Consider the following 18,414-nt stretch of genomic DNA (forward strand, 5'->3'; position numbering starts at 1 on the left):
GAAGGTTTTAGAACCCTTCTTCAGCAGTCTCTAGAACAGATGCCTGTCTACCATTGTTGAAGTGAAATCCAATGCAGAGTTAAATATAAATATATTACTTTTTCAGGTCTCTTTCAATGTTTGGCTATGATGGAAACCAGACAGAGTTCTTATCTTTCGGACTCATTTAATGTTTCCTCAATTATGGTGCAATCATGCTACAGAAATAGACATTCTAAAATTATCTTACAAGACTAGCTTTTCTGACCCTCCTGAGGATTTTAGAAAGGAAAAAGGTTTCAATGAATCATTAGGTTTGATGTTCTTACTCAAGTCCATTTTTCAAAGCCCTGTAGACCTCTTCCACCCTTTTAGGCTGAGGCTCTTTGGGAGGGCTGCTGTTTTTGTGTCCTAAATTGTGCATTTTCTTCAGTTTGGCCTGAGGCTTCTTGAGAGCGGAGGAATTTTCAATGAAGGAGTTACATCTATGGAAAGAGAAAAGAAAAGCTGAAATGGTTTGAGTCTCTGGCAGCCGAAGTGATCTGATCAAAGAAATGCCTTTTAATCATCTTGTGTCTGCATTAGTGTCTTTTGGGATAGGTAACATTCCCTTGCATATTAATAGATCTGAGCCACCCTACATTTTGTTTTGTGGTATTAGATTTAACTGCTGAAATCTGGAAGTTTGGCTGGGCAGTGGCTACCCAGAGTCAAAGCCTGGCTGTAGGTAATGTACACTCAGAATGAAAGCATGTCACATCACTGAATCCTCATGGGAAGCCAAGGACACACACTTCTAGGTAGAAATAATGAACAGGCAGAAGGATATAATCCAGCTAAAAAAATATGTTCACTATGTGACATGAGGTGTAAGCATCTACTGAATTTGACTGGGGGGCGTCCCTGGTGGCTCATTGGTAAAGAGTCTCCCTGCCAATGCAGGAGACATGGGCTCGACCCTGACCCAGGAAGATCCTGCATGCTGAGGAGCAACTAAGCCCATACTCCATGCCCTAGAGCCCATGCTCCACAACAAGAGAAGCCACTGCAATGAAAAGCCTGAGCACTGCAACTAAAGAACAGCCCCTGCTACTGCAACTAGAGAAAGCACAACAGAGTCAGCACAGCCAAATGTAAATAAATAAATAAAAGTATAAAAAGAAGACAAATTCGACTGAGATGTGAATGAATACATCTTAAATAAAGGGTCTGTACTGTAAATCACTTCAGTCGTGTCGGACTCTGTGCGACCCCATAGACGGCAGCCCACTAGGCTCCCCCGTCCCTGGGATTCTCAAGGCAAGAACACTGGAGTGGGTTGCCATTTCCTTCTCCAATGCAGGAAAGTGAAAAGTGAAAGTGAAGTCGCTCAGTCGTGTCCGACTCTTAGCGACCTCATGGACTGCAGCCCACCAGGCTCCTCCGTCCATGGGATTTTCCAGGCAAGAGTACTGGAGGGGGGTGCCATTGCCTTCTCCGAAATAAAGGGTCAGGGCATGACAAAGGGCTACTTCTGTAGGCAAGCACACCTTATTTTATTGCACTTCAAAGATACTGTGTTTTTTCACAAATCGAAGATGTGCAGCAGTTCTGTGTTGTTAGATGATGGTTAGCATTTTTTACTGATAAAGTATTTAATTATGGTATGTCCATATTTTTTTTTAGACATAATGCTATTATACAGTTAATAGACTACAGTGTAGTATAGACGTAACCTTTATATGCACTGGAAAACCAAAAAATTTATGCGACCCGCTTTATTATGATATTTGCTTTACTGCAGTGGTCTGGAATCAAATCTGCAGTATCTCTGAGGATAGATTTGTTTTTTAAGTTTTATTTATTATTTATTTATTTATTGACTGCTCTGTAAGGCTTGCAGGATCTTAGTTCCTTGATGAGGGATTGAACCCAGGTCTCAGCAGTGAAAGCACTGAGTCCTAACCATTGGACCACCAGGGAATCCCCTTAAGCTTTATTTTATGGAATAAATTTTGTTCCAGTATAACATGAAACTCAAAATCTCTATTAGGCAGGGAGGCAGCCTACAGTGGTAAGAGGGACACATGGTAACTTAACCCCAGGCTACTGATCTGATTAGGAAGCTAAGAGGCCAGACTACTCACTGACCCAGCTGTCAAGTGGAAAGCCGTGACCTCTGAGTGTGGCAGGTGTGCACCTTCCAGGCTAATTCTTAGTTACCTTCCTCTGCCATCACTGGGTGTACCAAAGGGGACAATATGTCAAAACACATAAACCCCCTAAGAATGCAAGACCTTTATCATGTCAGAAAACCTGGGGACCAACTTTATTCCATGTTACTTATTTCACTACCTGTCTTTTCTTTCTTGAGTTCCCCTAGGTTCTGTTTTAGATGAGAGGAGATACTGGGGAAAGTGAAGCATAACTTTCTCAAGCCTGTGTCTGAATGACATCTGCTCCCCAGAGTCAGTCTGCAGAGACAGTCTTTATCCACTGCATAACTTCATACCAAAAACAATCCCCCAATTACAAATACAATTCAAATCCCCCAAATACAATGGAAATGTGTTTCAAAAAGGGGTAGGGGTGATTTCAAACTTTATTACAAAGCTACAGTAATCAAAACAGTCTGGCACAGGTCAGACTATGACCAGTGAATAGAGATCAATGAATACAATGAATACAGTACAGATCAATGAATTGATCTGGAAATAGATCAATGAATAGAGAGCCCAGAAATAAACCTTCCCATATATGGTCAATTAATTTATGACAGAGGAGTCAAGAATATACAATGGGGGAAAGACAGTCTCTTTAATAAATGGTGCTGGAAAAACTGGACAGCTACATGCAAAAGAATGAAACTGGACCCTCTGTTACACCATATAAAAAACTTAACTCAAAATGGATTAAAGACTTGAATGTAAGACCTGAAACCATAAAACTCCTAAAATAAAACATAGGCAGTAAACTTCTTGACACAGGTCTTGGCTGTGACTTTTTGAATAAAACACCAAAAGCAAAAGCAACCAAAGCAAAAATATACAAGGAAAGACTACATCAAACTAAAAAAATGAAAAGCTTCTACAAAGCAAAGGAAACCATCAACAAAACAAAAGGAATACTATTCACCCATAAACAACAATGAAATCTTGCCATTTGTGACAACATAGAAGGACCTTGAGGGCATCATATGTAAGGAAGTAAGTCAGATAAATGTACAATCTAAAAGAAAAAAAAAAACCAAGTTCGTAGATATAGAGAACCAATTGGTGGCTGTCAGAGGCAGGGATTGAAGGCTAGGTAGGAGAAATGGGCCAAGGGGGTCAAAAGGTAAAAAGAAAAAAAAGAACAATTTAAATTGGCAGGAAAAGACTACCATAGATGGTGCTGCAATGGGTATATAAAGAACCTTTACTATTCTGTAAGAAAATATGTAAATGTCCACCCTCAAAATAGGCAATGGATGTAAATGAACTGTTCGTTTCCAAAGTAAAGACAAAAGACAAGTAAACTTATGAAAACACATTTAACCTCAATTAAGGATGATCTAGAAGAAGGCAATGGCACCTCACTCCAGTACTTTTGCCTAGAAAATCCCATGGACGGAGGAGCCTGGTAGGCTGCAATCCATGGGGTCGCTAAGAGTCGGACACGACTGAGCAACTTCACTTTCACTTTTCACTTTCCTGCATTGGAGAAGGAAATGGCAACCCACTCCAGTGTTCTTGCCTGGAGAATCCCAGGGACGGGGCAACCTGGTGGGCTGCCGTCTATGGGGTCGCACAGAGTCGGACACGACTGAAGCGACTTAGCAGCAAGGATGATCTAAAAGACTGAGAAAGATTTTTAGAAAATGCTCAGTATCAGCAGATGTGTGGATAAAGGCAAATCTGTTGTTACTGGTTAGAGGATAAATGGGCTCAAATGTTTGGAGGCACTTTAACAACAGGTATCAAAAGATCTGAAAAACATGGGGTGGGGGTGGTGTGGGGGTAGGGAGAGCTACACACACGTATTGCTAGCTTGTCCTAAATCTTCAGCCATCTTCTTTGCAGGAGCAATTCTTAAATAATAGAAATTTGGGGAACATTACATCTTTTTCATGAAAGAGGTTAAAACAGCACAGGTGTGTGTTTTGACCAGGCCACACGGATGCGGACTTTGTTCAGAGCATCAGGGTTCGCATCCCTCTCAAGCTGTGTCCCAGGAGAGAACCATCATGACTTGCCTGGATCGCCGTTCCTGAAGGCCACTGAACCCCGCAAAGGACTGGCTCCTGATGATCCCATTGGGCCCTCCAGGTGAGAAGGACTGGGATCCTACCAACATGATTTCTGGGAGTCTGGTTGGTAGTCCTGTAAGACAATGGAAAGATTAAGGCAAATAACAGGCAGGTTCAAACAGAAAACATGCTAAGCCTGTCAATGATAATAGGAAGTGACATGGGGTAAGGTGAGTCATGAGGCTGTTAGATGCTTCTAAGACTTATTTCCTATGACATGTTCTTTTTAACCCAAAGGGTTCAGTTCTTAGGTAAAGAAACACACATAAATAAATAAATAAAGACATAAATAAATATAAATTAGACACCATTATCAGTTACTTTAGGGTTCCTTCAGGGATTATTTTTTTTAAACAAGGTTCAACCGTACCTTCCAAATCATGAAAACTCTGTAATGTTTCCCTCCATTTAGAACAGCAGTAACAACAGCAGAAGCACACAAATAGGCCAAGTCAAGTTTCAGACAGGCTCTGTGTCACATTCAAAGCACGGCTCAGTCTTAGGGTGGAATTCTACACTTGGAAGTCACAAGACAAAAAACAGTAGGTTTCCTGAGAGATGAACTTACTTAAACTTGTTCTCCCTTTTTCTACATTTAAGTATATTTTGAAAGATCAGATCATGCTGCTATTGTGGCAGTGAGAAAAAAAGACGCGCATAGGGAGTGCTCACAAGAGTAGTGATAATCTAGGTTATGATAAGAACCCATGAGAACAGGCAAGGAAGGGAAAGGGGAAAATATAGCAGAAAGCACACACCCCTATTTCAGTCACCAGCTCGCCTTTTGTAAAGACTTGGTACCGCTGACCAAGATGCGTTGTCAAAACACAACCTCAGGTGCTTCCCTGGTGGTCCAGTGGCTAAGACTCAGAGCTCCCATTGCAGGGGGCCCAGGTTCAATTCCTGGTCAGGGAACTAGTTCCCACATGACGCAACTAAGAGTCTCAATGCCGTAGTTGAAGATCCCGCATTTCACAATGAAGATCAAAGATCCCATGTGCCCTAATTGAGACCCAGCGCAGCCAAATAAATAACAGAGAAATAAATATTTAATAAAAAAACAAAACTTAAGCTGCACAGAAGCCTAAGATTAGTTTCCCCAAAGGACTGCCCTAGAACAGTTAGGTAATTCTATTCCTTTTATATCAAGAAGAGTCAAAGCACATACCATTGTTTTAGCAGGTAACCTCAGTCCAGAGAGGGGGACGGGCCAGCAGGAGGAAGGAGACACAGCCACTGTCCAGGCTAAAGACTTCCAAAGTGGGCAGACACCAATAGTTGCCCTTAAAAAACCCAGCAAACAAGCAAGCAAAACTGGAAAACAGCAGCAGAACGCTCCTGTGGTCCAGTATCACTGAGACCGGCTCAGAGCTCCTGGAAGCAGCTCAGTCAGGGGAGGAGGTCTGAATGAGTTGCTTCCCCAGAGAGAAAAGAACAAACAGTCCCTTCCCCATGAGGCTGCAGGCTCCTAAACCCCCTTCTCCCCAGCCACCGAGGAGAAAGCAGCTCTGGGCTGCATGCATTCTTGCATGCACACTGGCGCTGACTCACTTGGCAAGAGGCTTTGCAGTGAGCAACAGGTTGCTCTTTGATCTGGGTGGGACAGGCATCCCATCCATTCCAGCTAGGGATGGGGGCAGGGAGGCTGAAATTTGGGAGCATTCTCCAGAATTTTAAAAGCCATGATGATGTGGAAGTATGCACATTCATTAATATTAATATCTAATGCGTGAACGGCAGGACAAAATGTAGTGCAAATAGATTCTTTCTGATGGCCTCTCCCCACCCCCAACATTAAAAAATAACCATGATTTACACATAAATCCTTAATAAGGTCCTCTTAAGTGTTCTTTGTTGCTTACTAAGAAGTCTGTCCAATTTTCATTAAAAACACCTTCTTAGGTTCATAAAGCGGGCCTGTGCTATCTTTGCATCACATGTAAACATAGCAAATATCCAGAAACTGTAATAAATATCAAGAAAAAGGTCCAGAAAATTTAATAAATATTAGGAAAACATGTTCTTTTTGTACTCAATAATTTTGTTATATAAAACATACCTTAAAGTCTCAATTTGGCAAATTTAGTCAGTTTCATATCTCATTTTGTCAATTATTGTTCAATAGCTCTGTTGCATCCTGGCAAGCTTTGGTCATGGGAAAAAGACTTAAAAGTGTGTGAAATATTTTAACTGTGTTATTGTTTTGACTTCCTAGAGATTACGTTTTTAAACAAAAAAGATGTTTTTCTATTACCCACTGGATCAGTAGTTGCACGGACTCCTAGGCATTCTGATATAACTGACATGGACCTGAGTATTGGGATTTTGAAAAGGACCGCAGGTGGTTCTGATGCTCAGCCCAGAAAAGAAAAAAAGGATGATGCTGAATTGGTTGAAATTTTCAAACCCAACCAAAACAATTTGTTACAATTTCTCAAATATCCAACTTTTATTTATTTATTTTTTTTAAATATCCAACTTTTAAAAAAGAGTCTTAAATAAGCCTCTCTTTGGAAAGTTTAAATGTTAAATGAATTAAACATTAGAGTTGGATAGTGAAATAATTTTACCCCTTCCCTTTTTTCAGTACCAGGTAAGAAAGCTGCTGCTTCTTTTAAAGAAAAGGATAGCTTTATTGCTTTGCCAGGCAAAGGGAGACACACCAGGCTTCTGCCTCAAAAAACTATGTGTCTCCAGGCACACTTCTTGAGAACAAAAATGTCTGTCTTGGATTCTGAGTTTGTAAATTGCTTCGGGATGTCCTCAGACACTTTTCATTACAGTTAGTTGTTGAATGGATGCCCGCTGGGAACAGGAAGAGGGGTAAGCAGTTTTGTGAATGTTCTGTTTTGCCTATCTGGTCTGCAAAATGATCATTATCTATCAGAGAAGAATTTGGCTGATATCTGGCTTAGGCTGAGATCCCTATCCTGCCATCAGCTCCCCTGGAGGCTGACTCACTGCCTAAGGAGAGTCATAAAATAAGTTTGAGAGCTTCTGCACAAAGTTAGGCTCTTGAGAAAAAGGAGTAGGTTGAGAAAGGGAAGAGCTGGAGGGATGATGGGTAAGGGTGCACAAAGCACCCCCTTGCCCATACCCCTAACCCTGAAGTGGGGGTGACTACTTGGCTACTAGTCTTCCAGCAGCCTCAGCCATTCTCCAGTGGCTAGGTACTCTGTAACTCTGCTATCATCTTTTTGATGACACCACTCCCACCTCCTGGAGCCTTAAGTCCTCAAGCTGCTCATTGGCTTCCTAGACTCTCACAGACCTGCTTTCTTCCAGCAAAACTATCCCTAAAGTTACGCATACTCATTTGCAGGCTTTAAGGACTCGAAACTGGTTTCTTGTCATTTGCATTTTACTAGCAGATGCTTCTTTGAAGCAATGGTTTTCCCTAAAGAAAGGACTGATGTACTAATATCAATAGAATTGCATTATCACTGCTAATAGCGGTATAAAGTGATACCCAAAGCTTGGAAGACAACTGGTAGTATCTTCTATTTAATGTGTAAAACACATTTATCCTTCAATATGTCACATCTACTCTTTGCTATCTCCTGTGTAGAAATACTCAACTTCACAAAAAATTATATACCGGGAAGTTAATGACAGTCAACTATGTAATAGGAGAAAAGTGGAAATGATATAAATATTAATCATTATAGGAATGATTAATACATTATGGCATAACCTGAGCAGTTATAACAATATGCCCACACAGAAAGACCCCCCTCCTTCAGGACAAATTGCAGAACAAGTTAGAGCATGATACCAGGAATGTTGAAAACAAAATATAAAATTATGTATATGAATTGAAAAGTTCTGAAAGTATACATAGACAGTCCATGGAGAGGTGGGATTGAGTGGCAGTCAGAAACATTTTAATTTTTCTATACTGTTTGAATTTTTGTAAAGGAAATAGATTTATGTATGATTGATATGGTGCAGAATACTTTTTTGAAACTGCAGACATTTGGCAACCCACTCCAGTGTTCTTGCCTGGAGAATCCCAGGGATGGGGAAGCCTGGTGGGCTGCCGGCTATGGGGTTGTACAGAGTTGGACACGACTGAAGCGACTTAGCAGCAGCAGAGTTGGGACTAGAGAGGAGAGAGATCTCACATACAAGAACATATAAGACAACTTTGATGGGTAACAGCTCTATTTATACAATTGTTTATATCTGTAAGTCCTGCAAAGGAGAAATATGATTTCTGAGAAATAAGGTATTAGGTTTCATAAATTCTGATTACACCCTAATAATTCAGATTCCTCAATAAAGTTCCCATGATGAGCTTTGAGTTACAGACCAACTTCTTTATTTTGATCTGAAGGACTTCTAGAGATGGGATTGGACTCCTGGTAGGAGGCACTATACCCAGTACATATTGCTGCTGCTGCTGCTGCTGCTGCTAAGTCGCTTCAGTCATGTCTGACTCTGTGCGACCCCCATAGACAGCAGCCCACCAGGCCCCACTGTCCCTGGGATTCTCCAGGCAAGAACACTGGAGTGGGTTGCCATTTCCTTCTCCAATGCATGAAAGTGAAAAGTGAAAGTGAAGTCGCTCAGTCGTGTCTGACTCTTAGCGACCCCATGGACTGCAGCCTACCAGGCTCCTCCATCCATGGGATTTTCCAGGCAAGAGTACTGGAGTGGGTTGCCATTGCCTTCTCCGTACATATTGCTAAGACTCACCAAATACCATGCCTAATAAGCAAGAAATTCTATGTAAAATAACACTCTTCTTGGGCTGCTGCTACTTGAAACTTTCCAGCTTTCTAGCTCTAGAAACTAGACATGTTTCTAGTTCTCAAGTTACTGACTTCTCACCTGGCCTTTCTGAAAATGCCAGCAGAACTAACATTCATTTATGTGCATTAAATCCTAGAAAGGTCTCGAACCTTAGGCAAACAGTGAAGCTGCTATGGTTTGTTCCTTACTTTGCTTTGTCCCAGGCGGCCCAGGTTGTTACACCATGTGGCCACCCCTGCCCCACAATTCCCATAATCCCTGGGAAGCATCGATTCTTTCTGGAGGAATCCCAAGCACCTTGACTAAGAGTTGAATGAACCCTACCAGTCTGAGCTGAGCCTCCTAGCACAGAAGCCAGAAAGCCACAATTGTCTCTCTTCTTTTCATACAGTGAAAACTGCTGCCTTCTCCCTGGCTATGCAGTGCTAAGATCCAAGTGAACACACAACAGAGTCTTTTGATATAAAATGAGTACAGGATTTCATGTGTTCTGATATGACATGGTGATACAAGTACACTGGGCCTTGGTGGGTGTGATGAGCCACCAGCTGACCTGAAGTTCCTAGTTTGTTTAAATTAGAAGGTAGCTTATCAAATCACCAGACAATTTGGGAAGAGCACTGAGTCTGGAGATGGCAGGGTCTGGAGAGGGTGGGTGTGAGGCAGATAAAAAAGATCAAGGGATCAAGAGGTTCCCCCTTCACCCCACTAGATTTCTTGCCTTGTTTGGACCAAAAATAAAAGGTCCAATACGAGCACAGTTCAGAGGGAGAACTAGCCAGTGCCCTGGAGAACTCAAAGATAACCTGATTCTTAAGAATAAATGAATGAATGACAGAGGTCAACCTTGGAGAGTTGTTTGGAGGACGGGCAATGAAGGGCATCCATCACAGAGCAGGGCTCTGCAGCAGATCCTAACACGCAGCTCCTGACAGTGCTTCCGGTATAAACAGCAAAAATGGAAGAAAAATGCTTTGAAAGTTCAGTCCAGGTGACAGTTCCATTTCCCCTTACATTTTTATAAACTGGTATTCTGGTTTATACTTTCTTGTGAATTTGATTAGCCTGGGTTAGCAAGCTTCTCTCCCCAGGTGTGAACAATTCCTTTTGGGGACCCTCAAGGTTAGGTAAGACAGGGTGAGCCCCTTTCATCACCTCTCAGGCACGAATCTCCAAATGAATGAATTCACAGTAGACATTTTAGAAGCATTGATTAACCATAATTGGACAAAGTAACCAGTCAGCTAGAAGGAATGTTGCTGCTGCTGCTAAGTCGCTTCAGTCATGTCCAACTCTGTGCGACCCCATAGATGGCAGCCCACCAGGCTCCTCCATCCCTAGGATTCTCCAGGCAAGAGTACTGGAGTGGGTTGCCTTTTCCCTCTCCAAGAAGAAATGTTACTATTGATCAAAGTTAAGTATACTGAGACTCATGAAAGGAAATAGGAATCATTAGATTATTTTTAGTTTTTCTAAGCATAAAAGCACTCTGCTGCATTAGGATAATACAGAAAAGTAAAAAGAAGTTAGGGCAGAGATGGGGAGTAAAGAACCATATAGTTTCTATCCACCCAAAGACAACCACCAGTAGAATTTTGGCACATACAATTTTCTTCAACTCAATAATTTTGAGCATAGTGCATACTAAATTGTGTATGCTGCTTTTTCTATCATATTCTGTCTTTTAAAACTATGTTTTATGGTTTATAATTGGCTTTTCTCTTCAACTACCTTTAAGAAGGTACTTAGGAGCTTCCCTGTGGCTCAGACAGTAAAGAATCTGCCTACAGTGCAGGAGACCTGGGTTCAATCCCTGGGTTGGGAAGATCCCCTGGAGAAGGAAATGACACCCATTCCAGTACTCTTGACTGGAGAATTCCATGGACAGAGGAGCCTGGCGGGCCATAATTCATGGGGTTGCAAAGAATTGGATGTGACTGAGTGACTCACACACACTAGGTTGACCCACGATCCAGGTGCTCTTCTGGATGATAAAAGGGATCCATTCAGTCTGCATTATGCTGCTGCTGTTTAGTCGCTACGTTGTGTCCAACTCTTTGTGACTACATGGACTGTAGAATATCTAGCCAAGCTCCTCTGTCCATGGGATTTCCCAGGCAAGAATACTGGAGTGGGTTGTCATTTCCTTCTCCAGGAGATCTTCTCCACCGAGGGGCTGAACCTGTGTCTCCTGCATTGGCAAGCAGATTCTTTACCACTGAGCCACCAAGGAAGACCCAGTCTATATTATAGATGCTTTTTCTTTTTTATTTTAAGATATTGTCAAAGGCAAAGTGTATCCTTGCAAGAATGATTTCCCTATGGGAAAGGAAGGAGCAGATTAGCATTCATACATGCTGGAGTTGCAGGACATCAAGCATTATGAAATTTAAAAAACAGCCACACGACAGCTGGACATCACTCTCTTCACCCTGGAAGAGTAAGGTTTTTATGGTCTGTTTCCCTTCTTTTTCATTTATCTGAATTCTCCAATATACAACACAAACAGATAATTCTGGAAGATCCCCACTATTGACAGAAAATATAAGAGACATCTGTGATTTCAGAACAAAGTAAGAATTTCTTAGTTCTCACTGAAGCATTTCTCATGGGGGGAGAATGTCAACTTAGAAATCAATAGTTGCATAGCTACAAAGCTATACCATCTCCACCTTAGACTGAGACTAATCTTCTGTGATAAGGCAACAGCCAGCAGGTCAGCTGGCAGGTTGCTGGGGTGACATGCAGGTAAAAGTAGACAATTCTACAATTAACTTGAGTGTTGGCTTGGTGCCAGGGATGGGAACAGACAAAGGATCATGAGACAACTTTGTATGGGCGTGTGTGTGTGGAAGTGTTCAAAAAACTGCTGTGATGATTGCTGGACAACTGTATACATTTCCTGAAACTCAAACTATATACTTAAGATGAATTCAATTTATGATAGGTAATTTTACATCAATAAAGCTGTTGGAAAATCTCTATCAGTTTCCAGAAAAAGTCATCATTCCTTCTGCAAGAGGAAATGCCAAGGAATCAGGACCTGAAAAGGAAAAGCTCAATTAATAAGCAACTACCTGAGAGCTGAATATTTTCATGTTTTGATCCTTTTCCCTGTAGGCAACACATAAGACACAGCACACTGGCCCCACTGTGCTTTCTGACTCATTTCATCATGCCCGGGTTGTGTTCCTCCACTCCCCGCTCCTAACAATGCCATCCTGTTTATGCTCCCCCACATATTGGTCAAGAGCAAAAGTATAATTCAGCTGTCTGAAAGAGGCATGTGGGCCAGATGTGAATAGCCTGCTATGCTAAATGATTATTTAAGATGAATCCTAAAAATAGGTGTCCGTGTATTATATGGTTGCAAGGTACCTATTACAGAACAGTTGACTAATCTTAAAAAAAAAAAAGTGGATATATTTAAGTCATTGGCTTTTTTTTTTGTAGTGTTCTGTCTTAAAATAAATCAAGGCAAGGCTAATATTTGCTTCTCGGTTGTCAGCTTCTGTTTACTAACCAAACGATAAATACATGCACAAGATATTACACTGATTAACTGAGACAAGTGATGTGAATGGATGAAGAAACTTATAGAACAACTTTGATGTCAACTTTGATCCCTTGGTTAAGGTGTTGGATGCCTGGAAAGTTTCTATTTTTGCCTTTGTAACTGGTAAGTGGTTGGTAAGGAGGTACTTTGAGGCTATGCAAATATCTTGTTTCTTTAACCTAGAAGTTTTAGCAACCATTGATGATTTTTGCCCAAATCAATTATCATTATGATGGCGGCAAAATGGTATGCTTTGAACTCAGTCATTGTTTTGGACTGTAAGAGCTTTCTTGAATCCTTTTATTTGCTTTTATTCGCTGTCAGGTCTGTTGGGATGGACTCATGGATTCTTATTTTATTCAGTGGGTTTGATCCATTACTACTGTTTGATGCAAAAGTCAACTGTTTCCTGAAGCATTTTCTGAGCAAATCAACCAGCTCAACCAGAGGAATCTTGCCGTGTGAACCACAAAATTTCCAGTATTTTTGGTTGCACTTCTATCTTATCTATTTATTTATTGTTTTCAAAGTTTGCTGTTTATTTAACTGATTTTTTCAATTTTTATTGGAGTGTAGTTGAATTGATTTATAGTTGATTTACAATGTTGTATTTCAGGTATGTAGCAAAGTGAATCAATTATACATATATACATATACATATATATGTAATATATCCACTCTTTTTTAGATTCTATTCCCATGTAGGTCATTTCAAAGTATTGAGTTCAGTTTTCTGTGCTATACAGTAGGTTTTTATTAGTTATCTATTTTACATATCAGTTCAGTTCAGTCGCTCAGTCATGTCCGGCTCTTTGAGATCCCATGGACCACAGCACACCAGGCCTCTCTGTCCATCACCAACTCTTGGAGTTTACCCAAACTCATGTTCATTGAGTCGGTGATGCCATCCAACCATCTCATCCTCTGTTGTCCCCTTCTCCTCCTGCGTTCAATCTTTCCCAGCATCAAGGTCTTTTCAAATGAGTCAGCTCTTCACATCAGGTGGCCAAAGTATTGGAGTTTCAGCTTCAACATCAGTCCTTCCAAAGAACACTCAGAACTGATCTCCTTTAGGATGGACTGGTTGAATCTCCTTGCAGTCCAAAGGACTCACAAGAGTCTACTCCAACACCACAGTTCAAAAGCATCAATTCTTCAGCGCTCAGCTTTCTTTATAGTCCAACTCTTACATCCATACATCATGACTACTGAAAAAACCATAGCCTTGAATACATGGACCTTTGTTGGCAAAGTAATGAATGTCTCTGCTTTTTAATATGCTATCTAGGTTGGTCGTTACTTTTATGTCTAGGTTCTAGGCTGGTCATAATTTTATATATAGTACTGTGTATATGTCAATTCTAATCTCCCAATTTATCCCTCCCCCTCTTTCCGCCTTGGTAATCATAAGTTTGTTTTGTACATCTGTGACTCTATTTCTGACAAACCTTCCAATTATTGATGGGAATTAACATACTCAGGGACTCGGTGTTTTATAATTATTTCTCTGAATGTTTCATCTCTTTTAACAAGCTACAAACTTCTTGAGCATAGGTACCATCTATCTGTACCAACTTCTTTGATGCTCAGGGTAGGATAGAAAAGCATTGTCTCTGGAGCCAGGTAACCCAGGTTTCACTCAAGTTCTCTCTGAGCTCCAATTTTTCTTGTCAATAAAATGAGGATAATAAGACCTAAGTTACCAAAGCTGTTGCAAGGAGAAAATGAGATAACATATGTAAAAATCTTAGTGTGGAATAATGGTTTATTTTCTACTATCAATGTCTAGAATGAGCTCTTAGAAAGTATATCTGACTTTTGTCCATCAAATAGAATGCACTAATTATAATACCATACATACTTTTTAGGTAAAGAGATAGTATTAGTCGCTTGGTTGTGTCCAACTCTTTGCAACCCCATGGACTGTTGCCTGCCAGGCTCCTCTGCCCATGAAATTCTCCAGGCAAGAATACTGGAATGGGTTGCCATTCCCTTCTCCAGGGGATCTTTCTGACTCAGGGATCGAACCTGGGTCTCCTGCACTGCAGGCGGTTTCTTTACTGACTGAGCCACCAGGGAAGCCGAAAGAGATAAATAGAAATAAAGTAATTTGATATTACTGCTCCTCTCTTTCTTTCTCTTTTATTCCCCCCTCAAACCAATGAGAGCAGAGCACTGTGAAGCTATTTTCAGCATCATGCAGAACCATCTGAAGAGTAAAGAAGAAATGTTAATTGCATGTCTACTCACTGGAACAGTCAGTTGTAAGAACTTCTATATAATTGACACCATTTCAGCCTGAGGAAAATGAAAACCCCTCTTCTTCCATTCTGGTGGATTAAATAAATGCAGAGAGAAGCAGCTGGCCTCACGATAATTAGAAGAGAAATGATTCAGGACCTAAAACTTGCTTAAATGTCAAGGGGGGTTGAATGGATTTTGACTAATGTTGTCATAACTCATTTTAAAATGCAAAGTCTAAAACACTCAGAGACCCTCATTTGGTGCAAAGTAGACATCAAAACAGGACCAACTGTTTCCTGGTTCAAAGGAAAAAACATTTTGTGCTTAAATGAAGCTTGACGCTATTAGCAATAATAAGTCAATTTACTAATTAAAAAAAACACACACACACAAAACAGTAAAAACCATGCACATCAAAAGGGGAAATTTCTTGGAAACACTGTCCTCATAGACAGCTTGGCTGATCCTGCTGAGAAAAAAATCCACCCACCACAAACCCTCATTATTTGATCATCAGATTCAAAAACAACGCTCCAGTATGAAGGAAATGGCCCCATGCCTGGTGTTATCAGCTCCTCTAGGCTTTTCTTGCATGTAGCCTGTTTACCCCTAGAGCTTGGCAACTCATTTCTAGCTAATGGTGACCGTTGCTTCTTTACTTCAAAATACACCAAAATGGTGCTAATATCTTCTGCTGTTATTTGACTTTACTAAAATTAAGTAAAGTCATTTTTTACAGTTTTCTTTAATTGGCTTTACTTTTTAAAGCAGTTTTCAGCTCAGAGCAAAATTGAGCAGAAGGTACAGAAGTTTCCTATATACTCCCTGCCCCTATGCATGCACAGTCTCCCCTACTCTCAGCCCCCACCAGAGTGGTACATTTGCTGCAGTCAGTGAACCTACACTGTCACATCACCATCATCCAAAGTCTGTAATTTTCATTAGGATTCACTCTTGGTCTTATATAGCCTATGAGTTTGGGAACATGTGTAATGACTTGTCCACCGCTAGAGCATAGGGAAGCAAAATTTCCCACCTCTGAATGTGTCTACTTTGCATGTGGATTGATTTAAGCTGATTATCTTAAGAAATGGAAGACTCAAGAAGTTTGAAATTACAATTTTTTTGTACTTTATTTTTTAGTTTGAAATTACAATTTTTTTGTACTTTATTTTACTTTTTATTTATTATTTATTTTTTGGCATGCAGAACTTCCTTGACCAGGGATTGAATCTGTACCCCCTGCAGAGGAAGCTTGGAGTCTTAGTCACTGAACCACCAGAGAAATCTCTAAATCACCATTTTTTGGTAAGCTCATAGTTTTTATTATTTTCACTAGAATGGAGCTACATCTTTGGCCATCTTAAAGAGAAAAAGCCCTTTGGTTCTAGAAGAACGTCCCCAACAGTGTGCTGGGAAGCATCAGCATGCACCATGCACGTTTCCTTTGCCTAGCATGTGTGTCTAAAATGCATTCGTTCATGGGCATGAGAGTCAGGTAGAATATGGAACTGAACCTTATAATTAAGCTACATGATATAGCTCATCTCAGAGAAAGGAGATGAATTATCTTTAAGCTTTTTAGATATGGCCTACACAATCAAACAAATAGATTTTTCTTATCAATTAATTTATTTCTGGCCATCAGAGCAATTAAGTGGAATTATTGGAGGGTTGACTGACAATTTTATGCAATGGCATGCACGCTTAGTTGCTAAGTAGTGTCTGACTCTGTGATCCCATGGATTGCAGCACACCAGGCTCCTCCGTCCAAGGTTTCTTGCAGACAAGAATACTGGAGTTGGTTGCTATTTCCTCCTCCAGGGGATCTTCCCGACACAGGGATTGAAGCTGTGTCTCCTGCACTGGCAGGTTGATTCTTTACCACTGAACCACCTTACAGCTAAAGACCTCAACTCAATTATGGTAATGCCATCGGATCACAGCTTTCGTTTGCACTAGGAGGTGATAGTTAAGCCTTGCTTAGGTGAAGCAATGGACTCAAAGCTAAGGCAGTCTTTTCAAACTCAAGTTACATTCGTCATTTTATTTCTGTTGTTATGACAACACTTTTAAAAGCAGTACTTCAAATGCTTAGCATTCAGGCATCTTATTATAGACTTGAATATAATACACGAGGGTATGAAGCGCAGCTCGTAGGGGTTTTGAAGGAGCTGAGATGCACAGTTAGAACACCTGGACACCTTCTCAGCTTTGGCCCCTGAAGCTCCTTCACTTGGCTTTTTTATGTAAAAAAAATAGTGAGGGCTCATCCAGAGGAGGGAAGATGAAAGAATTTACGTGGGAAGATATGCATTATTATTCACAGTCTCTATTCTGATACTCTTGATTACAGCCTGCGTCATGCATTTTTTAGAAGTCTGTAAGTGATGGTGTGTTCTGATCAACTTCAAGAGCTTATTGTTAGCTATTGGAGTGATTCGTTTACATAACTATAACTCTATAGAAAAAGTTCTCATAATAGACTTGTTATGAAAATTAATAATCTATAAAGGGAGAGTGGCGTTTAGCATGAAACAGGAAGCAATGACCTTTCTGTAACAGGAAGCAATGACCTGTTGTGTCTGCACTCCAGTCTGGTAAAAGCAGAGAAATGTTTGTTAAACCTTATGTTTTAAGTTTTTAAATTGAAGCACAGGTGATTTACAATATTGTGTTAGTGTCAGATGTACACCAAAGTGATTCAGTTATATTCTTTTTTTCAGATTGTTATCCATTATAGGTTATTACAGGATAAGTGAAAATAGTTCCCTGTGTTGTACAGCAAGTCCTTATTGCTTATCTAATTTACATGTAATAGAAAAACACAGAATGCTTCACAATGTTGCACGTGATCCTTGCACAGAGGCCGTGCTAATCTTCTCACTCTTGTTCCAATTTTAGTATAAGTGCTGCTGAAGTGAGCACCATTTTTTTTAAAGCAACATACAAAGAAAAAGATGTTTTTACCATGGAAATGATCCGGTTGAATGTTGGCACTTTCCAATTATTATGTGTTGGGTTGGCAAAAAAGTTGTTCCCTAAGATCTTATGGAAAAACCTGAAGAAATTTTTTGGCCAACCCGATATTAATAGGGAGAATTTTGTGTCTTCTGTTAATTCTCCCTGCCTTGGAGTAAATTTTTTCGGATAATGTGACCTTGGTCTCCCTAAACCTGTGGTGTTCTGTCTGAAGTCATGTGATTATTACTGAACAAAGCAGAGGTGAAAAAAGGAGGATGCAAATGATAACATTTCAGAAGAAACCAGTGTCAGAGAGTTACTCTGTGGTTCAACTAGAATAAGGCTGTGTCTGAAAGTGCCATCACATGCCAGCAGTTTCAAAGCTGCGTGGTTTCCCAGAGGCCCGCACACATGTTCTCTGCATGGTAATTTTAGCAAATTAAACTGCTATAAAGGGAATAGTGGGTTCATTACTGGTCCTTGCTCCTGCATACCAAGAAGGTGGTCATATGAACAACATCTGCTGAGTTATTTTTGGTTGCCAAAACCAAATAATTTATAACCAGAATGCAAAGCAGTTAGGTATAGCTATGTGCAAATGCTTAGATTATCAACAAAGCAGAATTACGTTCCTTTTTATGAATAAGAG

The 18,414-nt window shown here is 40.4% G+C and overlaps 1 protein-coding gene and 1 non-coding gene across 7 annotated transcripts in view; both read right to left on the reverse strand.

Annotated features, from left to right (window-relative positions):
- RIPOR2 (RHO family interacting cell polarization regulator 2) overlaps positions 1 to 18,414 on the reverse strand; it is a 213,246-nt gene that overhangs the window by 47,170 nt on the left and 147,662 nt on the right. For 5 of the 6 annotated variants that reach the window (XM_055570792.1, XM_055570793.1, XM_055570795.1 and 2 more), the window contains 2 exons: positions 4,193 to 4,319; positions 309 to 464 (listed from right to left, as the gene is read on the reverse strand). In XM_055570792.1, the coding sequence (XP_055426767.1) occupies positions 309 to 464; positions 4,193 to 4,319 (283 nt within the window). Of the gene's footprint in view, positions 1 to 308; positions 465 to 4,192; positions 4,320 to 5,414; positions 5,525 to 18,414 lie in introns of those variants that run through there. The other variant, XM_055570796.1, reaches the window with a different exon arrangement.
- LOC129648043 (U6 spliceosomal RNA) lies at positions 17,623 to 17,729 on the reverse strand. The gene has a single exon (XR_008712647.1). It is a non-coding gene; the product is annotated as a U6 spliceosomal RNA (small nuclear RNA).

This window comes from Bubalus kerabau, chromosome 3 (assembly GCF_029407905.1).
Source record: "Bubalus kerabau isolate K-KA32 ecotype Philippines breed swamp buffalo chromosome 3, PCC_UOA_SB_1v2, whole genome shotgun sequence".
NCBI lineage: Eukaryota > Metazoa > Chordata > Mammalia > Artiodactyla > Bovidae > Bubalus > Bubalus kerabau.